General features: G+C 43.1%; 1 protein-coding gene and 1 long non-coding RNA gene across 2 annotated transcripts in view; one reads left to right on the top strand and one right to left on the bottom strand.

Moving 5' to 3' along the window:
- The window catches only part of LOC129342786 (uncharacterized), a 37,657-nt gene extending 23,988 nt beyond the window's left edge, over positions 1 to 13,669 (bottom strand). The window contains exon 1 of the long non-coding RNA XR_008598256.1: positions 13,574 to 13,669. This is a non-coding gene — a long non-coding RNA (uncharacterized LOC129342786). The remainder of the gene's footprint in view (positions 1 to 13,573) is intronic.
- Positions 801 to 7,233, top strand: FGFBP1 (fibroblast growth factor binding protein 1). The gene is made up of 2 exons (XM_054998672.1): positions 801 to 885; positions 5,528 to 7,233. The coding sequence occupies exon 2, from the start codon at positions 5,552 to 5,554 to the stop codon at positions 6,257 to 6,259; it is 708 nt and encodes a 235-aa protein (XP_054854647.1). The 5' UTR covers positions 801 to 885; positions 5,528 to 5,551; the 3' UTR covers positions 6,260 to 7,233.
- Positions 13,670 to 17,934: the final 4,265 nt, after the last annotated feature.

Here is a 17,934-nt window from a genome sequence, read left to right on the forward strand (position 1 = left end):
TTGACCCCACCAAATCTTTTCCCAAGTCATTTTAAATGCCTGTAAATCATCCACACGCACTTTTTATGTTCATAAATGGAACCATTTTAAGGCATAGTTGGAACCCAAACGGTTTTCAGCCTTCTCCTGCCCATTGTCCCAGGACCTGGTTCTGGTTCAATTAACCAATTTCAAACCGTGGTTTCAGGTTCTGGTTTACAGGACCCTAACTAACCATAGTGGAGTGGCTTGAGTTCAGACAAGCACACCAACTCTCATTGATGAAATCAGGTTTTTGTGTTATGTTTGAACTGAGCCAAAGGAAAGGAAAACAAAGTCATAAAGGACTGAATATGAGAAAGTGGAACTACAGGCCTTTGGATGGCGTTTCATACTTCCTTTTCCAGCGGGGAAAGTCATTCCGGCTGCTATAAAATCAGCAATTTGCCTAACTACCAGCTTTTTTCAATTGTAGCCAGTTCCCCCCTGCCCCTCTAGTTTATTCATGTTTATTGGCCCATCCCTGTTTGGATGATACGTTTATCAAGGGAGCGTATTTCAGCCCACTGTCAAGCCAGAAAAGGCAAGGAGTTGGCGCGAGTCTTCCTTTTCATAAACGTGCGTCTATCAGTTCCAAACTGGAATGTAATTGGGCATTTGTGTGTGTGTGTGTGTGTGTGTGTTGAAAAACTGTTACAAGCAAGACCTGGCCTGTTGCCAGAAGGTGTGTCAGGATCTGCAAATAAGGCCTGAAAGCCTGCCATTATGTAGTAATAATCTTTTGAAGGCATGTAGGTGTGTCTCTGGTGGTATAAATAAAGCACTGAGGTACCGAACACTGGAAGAGACGGGATTCACCTTGAGTTCTATGTTTGGAAAAAAAAACCTCAAAAGGCAAAGCAAAAGGTATGTGTTGCGGCTGTCTTGCACTTTCTGTCTACTATAGAAACCTGAAACTCTCAGAACTGCGAGGCTAACTGTGCCATTCACCAAAGCAGAGTTGCTCTGTTCTAAGCTCATTGACTTCAGCCGCCTTACAATGGCATAACTCTGCTTAGGATTTCACTGTTTGTTTCCTAGCTGCCTGATGAGAGCCAAATGACGTTACATGTACTTGGGGTTAGTCCACAACAGAGAACGCAGAAACAGGGTCAGAAAGGGGAGGGGGGCTTAACTTCTTTCTTTCTAGAAGTTTGTCCATTCAAAAAGGGTCCAGTAGCACCTTTAAGACTAACCAATTTTATTGTAGCATAAGCTTTCGAGAATCAAGTTCTCTTCATCAGATGCATGGAACAGAAACTGGTCAAATAAACAGAAACAGTTTCTGTTCCATGCATCTGACAAAGAGAACTTGATTCTCGAAAGCTTATGCTACAATAAAATTGGTTAGTCTTAAAGGTGCTACTGGACCCTTTTTGATTTTGCTGCTACAGACTAACACGGCTAACTCCTCTGGATCTTTGTCCATTCAAAGGTGCCCTCCTCAAATGGCCTTTTCTCCTTATGGGGAAGATATATATCTTTTCCTCTGCCTTTGGGAAAGCAAATAACTTGAAGGGAAGCAGCCATTCAACATCATTCTAGCTTCCCTTCCGTTCTTAGCTACAGCCTCCAAGGCTGCTTTTCAGGAAAAGAAAAAGCATGTAAGTACATAACTTGTGGTTTGGCTCTAAGAAGTACCAATGGAAGTCAATCCTGTGCCCAGTTAAGCTAGTTAAACCCTATTGAGTTCAGTGGGATACACAGCCCAAGCCTATACATGCCCACTCGGAAATAAGTCCTGATGAATTCAATTGGGTTTGTCCTCCTGAGTATAAAATTGCAGCTTTTATTTGCAGGATTGCAGTTGGCATTTGCTACCCAAAATAATCATCCTAGTCTAGGGTGATCTAATTTCTTATCCTGAAGTTGGTGGGTTACTATGGACTGCAGTGTTAGATAGTTATCTCCTGTTAAAGAGACTGTTCTAATTACATAGCAAGTTTAACGTGAGCAAACAGCCTTCTGCTAATGCGAATACTCACTCATTTGGAAATGGTCTGTTGGAGGAGGTATAGTTGCTTTAAAAAATGAAAGTGTGCTCAGATAATTACACACTTTCAGAATCCAGCACAAACTGCTGTTCCATGTAATGTACTAATTGCCATTTCTTGCAGGTCTGTGAATAATTGAGCTGATCCACACCGGCAAATTTTGTTGCAACAAAACAGATTGCACATCAGCAGAGATGGGTTTATGGAACAATTTGCTTCCATTGCACTTTTGCTGTACAATCTCACTGTTTCTTTAAAAAAAAAAGGCCATTATATTATTGAAAATACTTCTGGCCCAGGCAGTACATGTTTATTTGGACATAAATGAGTGTTGCAGCTTCTAGCAATTATTCAGAGGTCCATGTTTGATACAGGGAGTGAGAGGTGGTTGCCTATAATTTCATTCCAATGGGGTTGTGAGGAACTATAAACTACATGGAAAGAACATAAAGAACAGTTTGATTATTCAGTAGTATGCAGGGGAACAAAAACATGCCGAGCTTGAAGTGCTTAGAATCATAGAATCACAGAGTTGGAAGGGGCCTTACAGACCATCTAGGAACAGCCTAGAGCACCCATGACAAGTATTTGTCCAGCTACTCCTTGAAGACGGCCAGTGAGGGGAACCCACCACATCCTTAGGCAGCCAATTCCACTGCTGGATTATTCTTAACGTGAAGAAGTTTTTCCAAATGTCCAACCGGCACCTTCGTTCCCATAGTTTAAACCTGTTGTTTCAAGTCCTATCCTCTATTGCCAACAGGAACAGCTCCCTTCCTTTCTCTAAGTGATAGCCTTTTAATTACTTAAAGAGAGCAATCATGTCTCCCCCTCAGCCTGCTCTTGTCCAAACTGAACATTCCCAGGTCCCTCAGTCTTTCCTTGTAGGGCTTGGTCTCCTGGCCCCTGATCATCCTGGTTGCTCTCCTCTGCCCCTGTTCCAATTTGTCCAATTTGTCTGAAGCCTCCAGAACTGCACACAATACTCCAGGTGGTGCCTGACCGACGTGGAATATAGTAGTGCTTTTTGGATTGCGGCCATTAACTTCTAAATATTGAAAGTATGAATACAACTTTCTTCTGGGACAAGAATACAAAGTGAATGCTAAAAATTCTGCACATTTTGCTAGTCACACGAGTAGCGCTAATGAAAGAAAACAGAAGTTGGCAAATGACAGAACCTGGATTCCCTCAGGTTTGCAGAAATATTGACCTGTCACTGTATGACCCTGTTATGAGATTTTTTGATCTCTATGGTGGGGCAGAATGAGTAATGAGATATTTGGTTCTGCCTCAGTTATAGCCTAACCAAGTCAGATTATACATTAAATATGTTATGTTACATTCTATTACTTCATTCTATTGCTTAAATTTAAACTGAAACTCTCACCTGTCTTGCTAAAAGATAGTAATTTTAGTTAAGATGGCTCTTGTTCCTAATTACTGAGCATGCCTATATATATATACGCTATACTCATCTTTCCTTGTTCATCTGAATTTGTCTGCAGTGTAGATATGACCCAAATTCTTAGAAACCAGATTATTTTGCACTATGAATTTTTTTGTGAAATGTACTAATGGAGTTGTGCCCACTTCTAGGGGTTTAGGATATCATAAAGATATTGAAATTTCTAGTGAAAATGGGTTTTATGTGTTGGGGGAGGGGGAGTACTTTCCTGTTAATGCTAAACAGTTGCTGCTTTAACAACATCATAAAATACATAATTTATTACTTAGTGTATTACTTAGTGTATTACTTAGTGTATGACTTAGTGTATTACTTAGTGTATTACTTAGTGTATAAAATTGGAAGCAAAAGTTCAAATATACCAGTACAAAAGTGACAGTTTCAAACTTCTGCTCCGAGTGCTTTCTTAGCACATTTCACTCTTTCTAAAGGGAAGAAAAATCTATTTCATAAAAGTTTTTCAGTGATCACTCAAATTTTCTGATGGAAAAATTGAAAAGAAAATCCTCATTTTTTTCCAGGTTTATCCATTCAAACTAATTAAAACCTTGCCGATCCAACTAAAACCTAAAGCATTTCACTTATCACTAAAAATAAAAAAATATTTCACAGGAGGTTTTTTTTCAGTGCTCGCCAATTTTTTTCATAGCAAAAAAATGGGGGGGGGGAGGTCCTTGGATGACTTTCCCCCTTTCCCCCAGTCCCCCCCGCCTCACTCCTGATTTTTTCTGTTTTTTTTCTTCTGGGCCTTCACGTCTCTAGGCCAATGGACATGATCCCAACTACTTCTGTTCATAAGTGATATCAAAAACAAAAATTCATGGGCTGGCGTTAAAGACAAACAGGGACTAGGGATGTGGACAGGAAAAAAATTGGTAAATTAGGTTCAGTAATACCGAACTGAAAAAAAATTCAGTATTCCCCAAATACCAAATTGATTCTCTATTGGTTCGGTATTACAGAGCAAATTCGTTAAAATTCGGCCATTGTTTCCTATGGGAAACTCAATTTGGTTTTTTTCCTGGTGGCCACGAGTGTGTGTCATTTTTGACTGAATTACACCAAATTTGCAGGGAAACTAATCCTAACTATCCTCTAACAACCCCCCTTGGACCAGGGGGAGGCCCAGAGAAAGTGCCCCCAGCCACTTTCAATCTCCATCATTCCCTATGGAGAAAACTATGAGGGTGACATTTTTCAAGCAAAAATCACAAATTTTCAGGGGACCTACTCCTGACTGTCCTCAAAAGAACCCCCAAATTTTAGGGACTTTGGACCTCAGGGGGCCATTTTATCCTTCCCTCCCAAAGAAAATGCCCCAGCTACTCCATCTGTTCCTATTCTGGGGAAAAGTCCAAGTTGACTTCCACTGCAGAAATACATGGAGCAAGTCTTCACCTGTACATTTCATGAAGAAGACTACAGACTACGTGGACTGTGCTGGTCTCACTTAACTATGTGATCCCGTAGGTATCTAGGAAGGGGCCTAGCAACCAAGAGGGTGAAAAAGAATTAAAGTTTGCAAGCAGCCTTTCAAACTTTTACATTTATCTCCACGTGGAAGTTGTCTGAATATATTTACTGTTTTAAAAATGAGATAAGGATATTTCAAAATACAGTTTTAATAACAACAACAACATTCAATTTATATACCACCCTTCAGGACAACTTAATGCCCACTCAGAGCAGTTTACAAAGTATGTTATTATTATCCCCACAACAAAACACCCTGTGATGTGGGTGGGGCTGAGCGAGCTCCAGAGAGCCCTGACTAGCCCAATGTCACTCAGCTAGCTTCAAGCAGAGGAGTGGGGAATCAAACCCGGCTCTCCAGATTAGAGTTCTGCGCTCTTAACCACTACACCAAACTGGCTCAAAAAATAGGAGTTTAGTTTATAGAGTCCTGAATACTCTTTTATGTGTCAGTACAATATGATTCATTTGTATTGATTACAACAACTTATATGTAACTTAAACTAATTTAAAGTCTAAGTACTCAAGTGAACAAAAAGGAGCAATTTTAACATTGTTTGCATTTCCCGAACAGGTTGTCAATTAAGAACCAGGAGCCATGAAGATCGGATGCCTTGCCCTTTTGTGCACCCTGATTGTGCTCTCTCAGATATTACATGCTGACTGTGAAGGAAAGAAAGAGAGAAAGAAAGAGCGAACAAACACTGGAAAAGGTGGAAGGCAACATTCCGGATCCAGTCCTCAGAATGGAAATGGTCAGAAAGCCCGAGGACAGAAAGGCAACCATAAAGGCAAGTTTATCAGCAAAGAGAAGTCTCAGTGCACCTGGACACTGAATGAAGGAGAGGCGGCTACCTTAAAAATAGATTGCAAGAGAGAGGGACACGATGTCTCCTGTACGTTTTCAGGCAACCCTTCCACTTGCCCCCAATTTTCAGAAAATCGAAACCTCTTCTGGAAGCAAATTACCAGGTCTCTCAAGAGGCAGAAGAACATCTGCGAGGACTCAAAAGGCATCTTGAAATCTCAGATCTGTAAGAAAGGACCTGCAAGTGCCCACCTTAGAATGGTGGTAACATCACATAATTTTGAACGAGAGAAGCCAGTTCTCCATGGAAGGGAGACTTTGACGGGAACAGGATCTCCTGTTTCTTCTGAAAATCTACCGGAACAAGGATCCAGTGATTGTGTTGAAGACATTGATTATGTCGATCAGAAAAAGGTGGCTGAACAGTATTGCTCAGAGTCATGGCTATCTCTCTGTAACTTTTTCGTTTCCATGTTACAAGATAAAAAGTGCAAGTAAAATACAAGAATGTTAGTAGCTAAATTATACTGCACGAGCAGCCTAACTCAGCACAAGGTCCAAGGTTGAATACCCTTTGAATACAGCCCTTTGAATACAGTATAGCTCTGGTCAGCAACTAGTTTTACTCGATGTCCACTCTGAGTAAAGGAGTGATCCCTCACCCCACTTTCAAACAGAATTGCTGGCAAATCTATTGATAGTAACAACCAGGACTTTTTTTCAGCAGGAACGTGGCGGAACAGAGTTCTGACACCTCTTGAAAATGGTCACATGGCCGGTGGCCCCGCCCCCTGATCTCCAGACGGAGGGGAGTTTAGATTGCCCTCCGCGCCGCTGGCAATCTAAACTCCCCTCTGTCTGGAGATCAGGGGGCGGGGCCACCACCCATGTGACCATTTTCGCCAAGGGTGATTTAAACTTTAAAAAACTCCCCCCTTGTTCCAGCTGACCCAAAGTGACATCATTGTGTGGTCCTGAGTCCCACCACTGAGTTCCACCACCTCTTTTCCCAGAAAAAAAAGCCCTGGTAACAACTCCCCGTTGCTTCCATGTTATCAATTGGGTGTGTGTGGAGGGCGTGGGGGGGGGATCAGATTGTACAACTCAGTGGGCCAGATTTAACCCAGGGGCAGTTAGCAAAAGATGCCCACACAGAAGTGGGGGATGTAAACATTCAAAGGGAAACTTTAAACATTTGGTTTTTTAAAAAGAGTTTCCCCCCCCTAGAAGACACTGGTTACTGCTTGCCAAGACTGCTATATATTTTATTTGCCTACAGAGAGAAAATAATTTATATAGGAGTGCTATACAATTGTTACCCTTGTATGTTACAAACTCTGTAAAAATGTATATATTACCTTCTGTTGTGTCCTCTTTCCCCTCCTGGCATTTGTTACCGAAGGGATGGTTTCAGTGCTATGCACTTTTTGATAATTTGGAGTTGCTAAAAATAAAGTTATTTGCCTTTTAAAGCTTGTTGTAGTTATCTAGCAAACATTTCTTTTTATGTGTGAGTTACGAGTACTTAATCTACCTGGGTTCCCCCGACCCAGATCAAGTTCCCTGCAGCCACACAACAGCTTTGTGGAATGTCTGTTAAAGAATAAAGGCTTCAGATTGCCTCCACAAGAGAAGGAGGAGCTCCTCCTCCCCTCAAGCTGAGGGAGTATTGTCCCATTTTTTTCTGTGCACGTGGAACAGTAAAAACAGGGAGGGAAAGCTTCTTCCATGCTCCAAAGACCTAGCTTTTTAAAAACCTGCTCTTCTAGCTTGACTCTAAGGGCCAAACTACAAGTGACGAATGACACAGGTTGGACACTTGTCAGCTTCCCTCAAGTTTTGACGGGAAATGTAGGCAGCTTGGCGGAATGTTGGACAAGTGACAGTTGAAAAGTCCATTGGACAGCAGTCGGAGAGCCAAGCTGCAAGACCAGGATGCCTACATTTCCCATCAAAACTTGAAGGAAGCTATAAGTGTCCAACCTGTGTCATTCGTCACTTGTAGCTTGGCCCTCAGAAACAGAATCCAGGGCTGGAATTTACAGATAAGGTCAGTTCAGTTGTCTTGGTTCTTGTTGTGTACACACACACACACACAATATATTAATACTATTAATACTATATTAATAGTATTCAGGGACTCCATTTTAGATTTCAAGGTAGTAAGGAAGGAGGTTGTGAGATTCAACAAATGCTTTGTATAAAGGAAGTGTGGGAGTAGTATATCCTATTCGGTTTTATTGATTGTTTATACACACACTCATAAACTTCATAAAAAGTATGGCAATATTGTTGAGACAAAGGGCCCCCTTCTAAAGTGAAGGGATTTGTGCATATATTTTGTACAAAGGTCCATTTAACAAGCTGTAAATATTTGTTAGTGTGTACAACCTGTGATTGGCTAGACTTATAGGTTCTCCCAAGAAATTTTCAACTGATGATCTATTTAGATCCATTTTTTTAGCCCAAGTAAAAACAAACGTCATGGGGTCTCAGACACGGGTCAGTCATAAACATGTGAATACATACCCTAAATGTACATCCTATTATTAGCTAATTAAATTATAGAAAATTAACAGCTTCACACAAAGTTCTGTTATAAAGTGAAGTCCTAGAACATTTCTGTAAGTCTTATTGCCCAAATAACAAAAAGCAGCTAGTTCTCCTACAATTTTAACTCCAAGTAATCATTGAATACATTTCACTTCAAGAAAATGGGTTCAGGTAGTTATTGAACCACCTGTATTATTACAAGATCTCATGAATGAATATCGATGTTAAAGATTACCACAGTAAAGTGGAAACCTCTGTATACTGGGTCCTTTGGTGAAAATCCCTATGTACACAACTCAAGGGCAACTTCCACTAAAAACAGCCTGGGTGGTCCATAGTGCTGTAAGGGATCTTAGTTGTTTGCATGGTTAAGCTAGTGATTGAGGTAAGGAAATCACCAGGCCACTGATTTATTTAAAAAGAGAGAGAGAGCGCAGAGGTGCTGCGACTCTGACCTGGAAAAACACTTCTCTCATGATTGATGCATGAGGCTCATTTATGGTTATGAAAGGACAAATGTTACATGTACCTTAAATGTTCCACGATTGAGTTGTGGCTTTTAATGCCAGTTTTGGGGATGGCTCACAGTAAACCCTGTGTCAGACGGGGCAAAAAACAGACGCAGCCCCAGCCATGGTGACCAATGACTGAGAAACGTTAAAGTTGCCCATGCCTTAAACTGATGGAATTAGCAAATAAGAGAAGGAAACAGGGGGTTTTTTTCAGCGGGAACACGGTGGAACGGAGTTTCAGAACCTCTTGAAAATGGTCACATGGCTGGTGGCCCCGCCCCCTGATCTCCAGACAGAGGGGAGTTTAGATTGCCCTCCGCACCACTCGGCGTGGAGGGCAATCTAAACTCCCCTCTGTCTGGAGATCAGGGGGTGGAGCCACCAGCCATGTGACCATTTTCTCCGAGGGCAACCCACTGAGTTCCACCACCTCTTTTCCCAGAAAAAAAGCCCTGGAAGGAAATGTAGGGGAATAGTTAAATTGTGAACCCAATGCAGCTTCATAATTATTCCTTCTCCATAGGGAAGCAGCGGACCTATAGTGCTGGGCAGGGAATGAGCATTTCCTACTAAGAGCTTAGGATGGGTTACATTTATTTGCTTCCTGTGTAGTTAGCCTTTCTTGTTAAGACTCCAGGAGCAGTTAATATGGAAATTGATTAATTATAGTATAGAGACCTTAAAAATGTTGAGTATAAAATATGAAATAGATGACTGATTAAAGATTATTGAGATGAAATTTTAGTTTAAGTAATTAAGGAGAAGGAGAGGAGAAACATTCCATTAGTTAGCCACATATTCTGAATACACTTTTCTGTTGTAGTTCAAATTTAGTATTTTGCATTTTGTATAAGTTTCTATGTACTTTCTATTGTTACTTGTATTTTTCTTTTCAAATCAAATTCTAATTTTTTTTTAAAAGAGAGAGATATTCCAGGACTTTCACAGCTTTAAACTGAAAGAACTGTATAATACAGACAGCCAACAAAATGAGAGACCATGCTAAAGAAAACAGTATTATACAATCAACAAAATCAGAGCATAATAAAAATAGTACAATACAGTGAAAACTCCCTGCATCTTTCTCTCCTCTCCCATCTTAGCCGCACAACAATCCTGTAAATGAAGTTTGGCTAAGGGCCAAGCTACAAGTGAGGAATGGCACTTGAACGGCAAGAGAACAGGCTCACGTGTATTCCTCCCTGTTCACTTGCGCTCCACAGCCATTCGTCACTTGTCGCTTGGCCCTAAGAGAGAGGGTCTAGTCCACCAACTTTATCCATACATGACACCAGGACTTCAACAAATGGAATTTGTGAAGTTGGTTTTTAAAGTATATGCAGGAGAGCAACAATTCCTATTGGGAGTGCAGGAAGGGCTCAAGCCATGTGCTGACTTGGACCCCAGAACATTTCTCCCGGAGGAGCAAATAGCATCACCCCAAGGCCGTTTCAGATTAGCAAAATGGATCAGGAGGGGGAAGGTATATTTATTATTTCCTCAGTTTTCAACCCAGTGGAGACAGTGGCTTACAAAATACTAAAATATAATTTAAATAAACAGGGAAAAGCTCCAAAAGTATAACCACATTCTGGATTACTCCAGGATCTACTGGTCCAAATCCCTCAGAGCCACAGGCAAAAAGCTAAAGGCCAAGTTCCCTTTTGCTCTTGCCTTTCTCTCTGTCCACACTCAGGATAAATACCTGCTGGGGGTGTGGAGAGTGCCGTCAATCATCGTTGACTTATGGTGACCCCTGCTGGGGTTTTCATGGCAAGAGACTAACAGAGGTGGTTTGCCATTGCCTGCCTCTGCAACCCTGATCTTCTTTGGAGGTCTCCCATCCAATTACTAGCCAAGGCTAACCCTGCTTAGCAGCTGCAATCTGACAAGATCAAGCTCACCTGGGCTATCTAGGTCAGGGCTACATTGAGGGAAAGGAAGTTCAACCAAGATCTCAGCTGCCATACAGGTATTCCCTAATCCTGACATTCCTCTCTTACTTGAAATCTTATCACACTGTAGCCCCAATTGGAATCTCTGCTCGTGATTTTTAAAGGAAGAAAATACCATGTATGGACCTCCCAATGTCTGTATAGTCAACTCCCAATTAGGGATCTGAATGCACAAATTGGGCGCTTTATCAGTATACCATGCTAGCTCTAGGGCTTATGAACAGCAATGTCACCTTCCTCGACAAACTATACTTCCTAGGATTCTTTCAGGAAATGTCATTGTAGTTAAACTGGAATATCTATATATGTTGATTCTGAACTTGCCTCTGTAGTACAAATTTTAAAAGTTCACACAATGAGGCCAAGGACAGATGTTTCTACAAGGCAACTCAGGTTTGCAGAAAAAATCTAAAAGTGGGGTAAAAAATGGAGGGTTATCCACAGCTCTGACAGAGCTGTGACTGACCCAAGGTCACCTAGCTGGCTTCAAGCAGAGGAGTGGGGAATGAAACCTGGCTCTCCAGATAATTGTCCTGCCACTCTTAATCACTACTGGCTCAATGAGGCAGATGAGGCAGACTAAGTGACAGTGACCCTAAATTCTACCCCATACCCAATCATAGAGTTTTATCTGCCCCCCACCCAAAGATCACAAAATAGAAATGTCAAACAAAACCCAGCTTCATCAGAAAAGGGTGGCTGTGATTCATAGTATGGATCAGAATGCTGCAGAATTTAGCCATCATAAAAGCAACAAGATCTCACAAACATGATTTCTAATGCATTAGTTTTACAAGTAGGATGTGAAATGAACAGCTGACATATGAGGCTGTTTTCGAAAAGCACATCTGCAGCATGTGTGGGCCTCAAAACCAAACATTGCATCCGTCATGCATTTCAGGTGCTTGATACTATTCCTCTTATTATGCCAGAAAACGTATTCAACCCCTGGAGGCTACTATGCATGGTTGGTGAGATGCGTTGGGCTTGCTTGCATTGTTGCCAACTCTGGGATGGGAAATTTCTGGAGATTTGGAGGTGGAGCCTGGAGACAGCAGGGTTTGTGTAAGGATCTCAACGGGGTATAATGCCAATCCAAGCAAGCCTTTATTGGCATATATATAATATAAAAATTTAAATACAGAAATGAGTCCATACAGAGTAAGATTAAAAATTACAGATAGGGACAGGCAAAACCAATATAGGATATTACTTGTCAGGGCGTATAGCCATGGCACTGTATTTTTTTTTTTTTGCCATGGCACTGTAGAGAAACTGTGCTACTATTTCAGTTATTTCCCCATCTGGGTTGTCAAGCAGAAACTGAACCTTAAAATCATCAGAAAACTCTGAAAGTTGTGCTAATATAGGATGTAGAAGATCCTGGAGTGGCGCCAGATAAAAAGTACACTGGAGAAAAACATGGGAAACAGTTTCAACACAGTCCATCAAACAAGGACAACACCTGCTATAATAAGGAATCCCATGAAATTTGCCAGATAAAATGGCTGAAGGAAGAACATTAGGTCTGGCCAGAGAAAAGGCTCTACATAAATTGGGAGCCAGGAGTTGGTAAAGGTATGCTGCTGGGAAGCTTACATTAGGGACAATCCCCAAATTTAAGGGAGAACAAGTTCTATTAAGCAGAACTATAGAGAGTTTGTAACTCTAATCCCAAAAGACTGGATTTTATTTTTGAGAAGGCCCCAGACTCAGATAGCAGGGATAAAGATTCTATAGATAAGTTCAAGGAACTTATTTTAGCTTCAATACAGGCCGACCAACTAGAGGTGACAAATTCAGATAATAAATGATACGTATAACTAGGGGTGGGTGGGTCAGAATTAAAATGGAGTCTCAACCAATATTTAATAGTGTGAAGCCATGCCTTGGTGGCCAACAAATTCTGACCGCACTCTAAGCATAAGGCAGCATATGGAACACACATAGGAACCCCCATGATCTTACGCAGAAAGTTAGACTGAACACGTTCAACTGAATTGTCAATAGCATCAATCCAGAGCGGGGCCCCGTACAATAACTGAGCTCCAATTTTAGTATTGAAAGCTTTAAGAGCAGCAGGCACACATTGGTTACCTCGATCAGAAAAGTACATTTCTGATCAGGGGTATAATGCCATAGAGTTCACTCTCCAAGGCAGCCATTTTCACTAGGGGAACTGATCTCTAATTTGGTGAGCTATTGTAATTCCAGGACACCGCCAGGCCCCACCTGGAGATTGGCAACCCCTGGGGCCACCCCTTGCACCAGTGGGTCATGGCCCAAGCCTTTGACTGGTGAGCGGGAACTTCTTTGCAGTTGGGGAGAGGCTGACCTGTTTCCCAACAGGCTTGACTCTCCCTGCCTAATTGTGGGCAAAACAATCAAGAATTTCAGCTTTAAGCCCTTTAACCCTTTGCATACTGCCTAGTGATTCATTCAGGGATTCCTCCCTTCCTCATGGAAATGTCTTCATCTCTTTCCATTCTTTTTACAGTTTCCTTCATTTATTCACTTGCTTGGCTCTGGTACAAGCTGCACCTTATCTTCTAAGCCCATTGCTTAAGAGTTCACTGGGAATATAGTAACTGAGTCAACAACAGTTCCCTTTTTACTCCCCTTCCGAGCAGAGGGCCAATGACAGGCAACCGCCTGATATGGTCTCATCTGGCCTGGCCAGTCATGGTGGCAGCTCAGAGATCAGTCACAGCACACAATTTACGCATTCCTTTCCGTTCATTCAAACCGTTTATGTGCTCAGATAACAAGCTCCCCGCCCTCTGCTTTCTTACCGTCTTGCGGACGGTGCTCGAGGCAGTACAACTCCTCACTTGCTAGTTGCCCTGTTCCCATTGCCTTCTGGTAGTTTTGTTAAATTGTTTGCTTCTCCAAGTGTGGCACGCCTTTGATTTGACAATTTTATGGGCTTAGGTCAAATTCCACCCTGGGGAATTGAACTGAAAGGATCGGAAGTGCCGCAGGTTTTGGCTTGCAGTGCTTCCTTTTAGTCATCTTTCTGGAAAGTGATGCGTTAGTAAGGTGGTACAGAGATCTATCGCTCCAGATTTCATACGGGTCTTTGATCTCCTCTAAGGCATCAAGACTGACAAGAATAATCAAGACCATTTAGTCAGCGGCTGTTTTCATCTTTAATCAACCACTGTATGTTGATTATTCACAGAGTCTCTGTGCAGAAGCCAAGGGTGAAGAATTAAGGGGGTCTGTGGGTAGAGACAGTCAATCCTTGCAAAAAGAAAAGAAATCAGGTGGTCAGAACACCACCTACCATCCCCCGCAAGTTGCTCCCTAATGTTAGTTGCACACATTCAGTTCCCTCATGCGTCTGCGGAATGTCCTCAGCAGCATATGGAGTACATAGGTTTAGCTTCATGTGTTATAGGGAAAGGGGAAAGCAACAGGAGTTTACTCCCCTTCACATAAGATAGGGACCTGCCAGACAACAGAATTTGTATGGGGGCAGTTATCAGGAAGTGCCGCTAACTTCACCAGGCCTTCTCATCTTCCAGTTCCCAGTAGACCTGGCAACCAGTGGGACAGTTGGGGGTAGGATTGCCAGGACCCCTTACTGTCCCAGTGGGAGGCTGGGGACCTGGCAATTAACTTCCTTGTTGCCCCAGCATGCTTCAGCCCCGCACCTGTCCCATGCCTGCATAATGACGTCACTTTCGGTGATGTCATTTCTGGGTGAGGTCATTGTGCAGGTTCCGGTTGCACACAATCACTTCACAACGGGCCAATTTGGGCCTCAAACAGCTCCAATTTGACCCGTTTGGGGCCCAAAACAGCCCGCTGCAAACTGTGCACATGGTCTTGGGGCGGTGCAATGATGTCACTTCCAGGAGTGACATCGTCACACCGTCTTGGGAGTGTGCCCGAAAGGCCCTTTCCCGTGCCTTTCTCTCCTACCGGCCAGATGAGTGATGGTGGGGGGCGGAGGGTGAAAATGGGAGGTCCCTCACCTCCACTAGGGGCAGGGTTTTTTTCCTTGGAAAAGAGGTGGCGGAACTCTCAAGAGGGAAATGAGGAAGAAACACATGGGGTTCTTTGAAATAATATTATTTTCACACACTATTGCCGAGTATTTTCAAGAGGTGCCAGAACTCTGTTCCAACGTGTTCCCACTGAAAAAAGGCCCTGACTGGGAGAATGAGATCCCTAGTTGGGAGAGGGGGCTTGGTGGGTGGGTAGAGTTTGTGGGCATGATGACATCACTTTCAGAGACTCCTGAAAAGTGATGGCGGGTAGCTCTGGGAATAGTCAGAAAATTTTAGAGTCCACCTGCCGTCACTTCTGGGTTTTTCATGGAAGTGAAATACCGCCATGGGGTTTAGAGCAGGTAGTGGGAGCTCAGGGGATCACCTGCCCTGATCAAGGGGGTGGCATCCCTAGTTCCCAGGGATCACTAGATCACAGGATTTCTTTTGCCAGAAAATGGGCCTATATATTGGATTTTCCGGAAGCTGACCACCATGACTGCAAAGGATTTTTCTTCCTCACAGTTTCCTGCCTATCCCACTTCACTTGGGTTCTCAGTGAGAATTTAGAAAGGTGTGAGGGAATAGACTCTCCAGGGCCTACCAAAACCTGGATTGATAATTGAGGGAAAATCTGGTAAAATGTCAAGAACAAGGCAGTTTTCTTTTGAAGGATGAACAAGAAATAAGTTTATTGAGAAAGAAAAATATGACTGAGGTAAATGTTAATATTCAACCAGGAATTGTGGGATGTTAGATTTTATATAATACATGCCTAAGCAAAAAGACACTCTTTTTGTTACATATAAAATACAGTACAGTAGTACAATAGTACAGTACAATACAGTACCGCTGCAAGTAAGGGCCGAGTAAGACATAGTTTCTGCAATTCCACCAAGAGGGCTCAGAATTTCCACAGGATCCTGCAGGATCCTGATTTCACTCGGGACCCACCTCACTGCGAGTGAGGTATAGTGGTTAGAGTGTTGGACTAAGATCTGGGAGACCCGAGTTCAAATCCCCACTCTGCCATGGAAACTCACTGGGTGACCTTGGGCCGGTCACAAACTCTCTGCCTAGCTTATTTCACAAGGTTGTGAGGATAAAATGGAGAAGGATGTAAGCTGTTTTGTGTTCCCATTGAACAGAAACCTGAAGTATAAATGAAGAAAACAAAGAAACAAATAATAACTGCACTTATATATCGCTCCTCTAGACAGATTAGTGCCTCACCCCAAGTGGTAAACAAGTTAGTGTTATTATTATCCCCACAATACAGTTGGGGAGCTAGGGCTGAGAGGAGTGGCTTACCCAAGGCCACCTACTCAGCTCACAGCAGTAGTGGGATTCGAACCAGCAGTGGGCTGATTCGCAGCCAACCACTGGGCTACAGCAGCTCTGCTGGCATACTCAGTAACTCAGACAGCAGAATTTAACCAAAGATCTGGGATCTTTGCAGATCTTTCATTCTTACGTCTGTTAAACTCGCCCTTCTCTTTTACCCCCCACTATCAGCCTCCAGATGCCAACCCTAAAAACGTAAGCAACTAAATCCTCTCCCATCAAATCTGAACTCTTCCTGAGCATATAACTCTTATTGTCTTGTTCAAAGCTCATCTCTCATTGGCTCCTGTGTAGCTGGGGTACATTTCTGGACTCTACCATCACATCCTGTAATGATTTTAAATGTGTGTGTATTTCTTGAAATGCTTGGTGTGATATAGATAATGAGTGGAGTTGAAAGAGAGGGGTGAGTGAGTGAGATGATTGGTTAGGGATGCCAGACCCCCACCAGGGGTGGGGGATCCCCCGCCCCCCACACCCTGCCCCTGCTTACCTGGCCAGTGGGGGGAGTGTACCTTCTGTGCACGCTCCCCCGCGGCGCTGTGCGCTCCTGTGCCCTGCAGCCACCTGGATTGGGCCTGTTTTGGCCTGGATCAGGCCTGGATTGGGGCCTCTGTGGAGTGCAGGAGTGCTCCTGCACGCCACAGTGGCCCCAAATGCACCTGTTTCAGCCCAAACCGGGCTCATTTTGGGCCCGTTTGGGCTCAAAATGGGCCCAATTCATGCCAAAACGAGCCCAAAACGAGCCCAATCTGGGCTGAAACTGACACGTTGGCCACTGTGGAGGGCAGGAGCACTTCCGCGCTCTGCAGCATCCCCAATTTGGGCCCCTGCGGAGTGTGGGCGCGCTCCCAGGGGCCGTGTGATGATGTCACTTCCCAGAAGTGACATCATTGTGCTTGTGGGAGCATGCACGCACTTTGCGCACATGCACACCCTCCCTCACAGTTAAGTGCCAGGCCCCAATCCCCTGCCAGGAGGTTAAGGGGGCCTGGCAACCCTATGATTGGTTGATGATTTAGTGGGTGGAGTTGAGAAGTGTGGCTGAAAAAAATCTGATTGGCCAGTGTCAGTGCTCTAGGGGCAGAGTAAACTGCAGATTTTAGTTTCTGAGTAGAGAGGAAAAGGGCTTTCTGGTTTAGACAGGCAAGCTGTGTGCAGCCTGGGAGTCTATCTATTTCTGAAAGAGAACATTGATTCTGGTTTAGACAGACAACCTGTGTGGAAGCCTGAACTTTGTGTGTCTGTGAGAGAACATTCATTCTATCCAAAGCAGGCAAACTGTGTGTGCACCTGAGAGAGAAAGTTATCTATCTATCTATCTATCTATCTATCTATCTATCTATCTATCTATCTATCTATCTATCTATCTATCTATCTATCTATCTATCTATCTATCTATCTATCTATCTATCTATCTATCTATCTATCTATCTATCTATCTATCTATCTATCTATCTATCTATCTATCTATCTATCTATCTATCTCAGTGTGACTGAGCCTATGTAAGGAAACTGAAAGAACTGATAACTAGAGATGGGCATGAACCGGAAAAACCCCTAAACCATGCAGTTCGTGGTTCGTCAAATTTCACGAACCATGAACCATGATCTTTCACAAACCTGCCCCTGGTTCGCGAACCGGTTCGTTTGGTTCATGAAAACTTCACATCCAGGTCAGGAAATCATCACTTACGGGCCAGCAAAAGGTCACTTCTGAGTCAGCAGAAGGTCTCTTCTGGGTCAGCAGAAGGTCTGCAGGAAGTCCATCCCCTGTTGCCTAGGAAAGTGATTGATTGGCACCAGGCTGTCTG

Source organism: Eublepharis macularius, chromosome 15 (assembly GCF_028583425.1).
Source record: "Eublepharis macularius isolate TG4126 chromosome 15, MPM_Emac_v1.0, whole genome shotgun sequence".
Taxonomy (NCBI): Eukaryota; Metazoa; Chordata; class Lepidosauria; order Squamata; family Eublepharidae; genus Eublepharis; species Eublepharis macularius.

Excerpts from the sequence above, each read along its gene's own strand:
- FGFBP1 (XM_054998672.1), top strand. The coding sequence starts at position 5,552 with ATGAAGATCGGATGCCTTGCCCTTTTGTGCACCCTGATTGTGCTCTCT.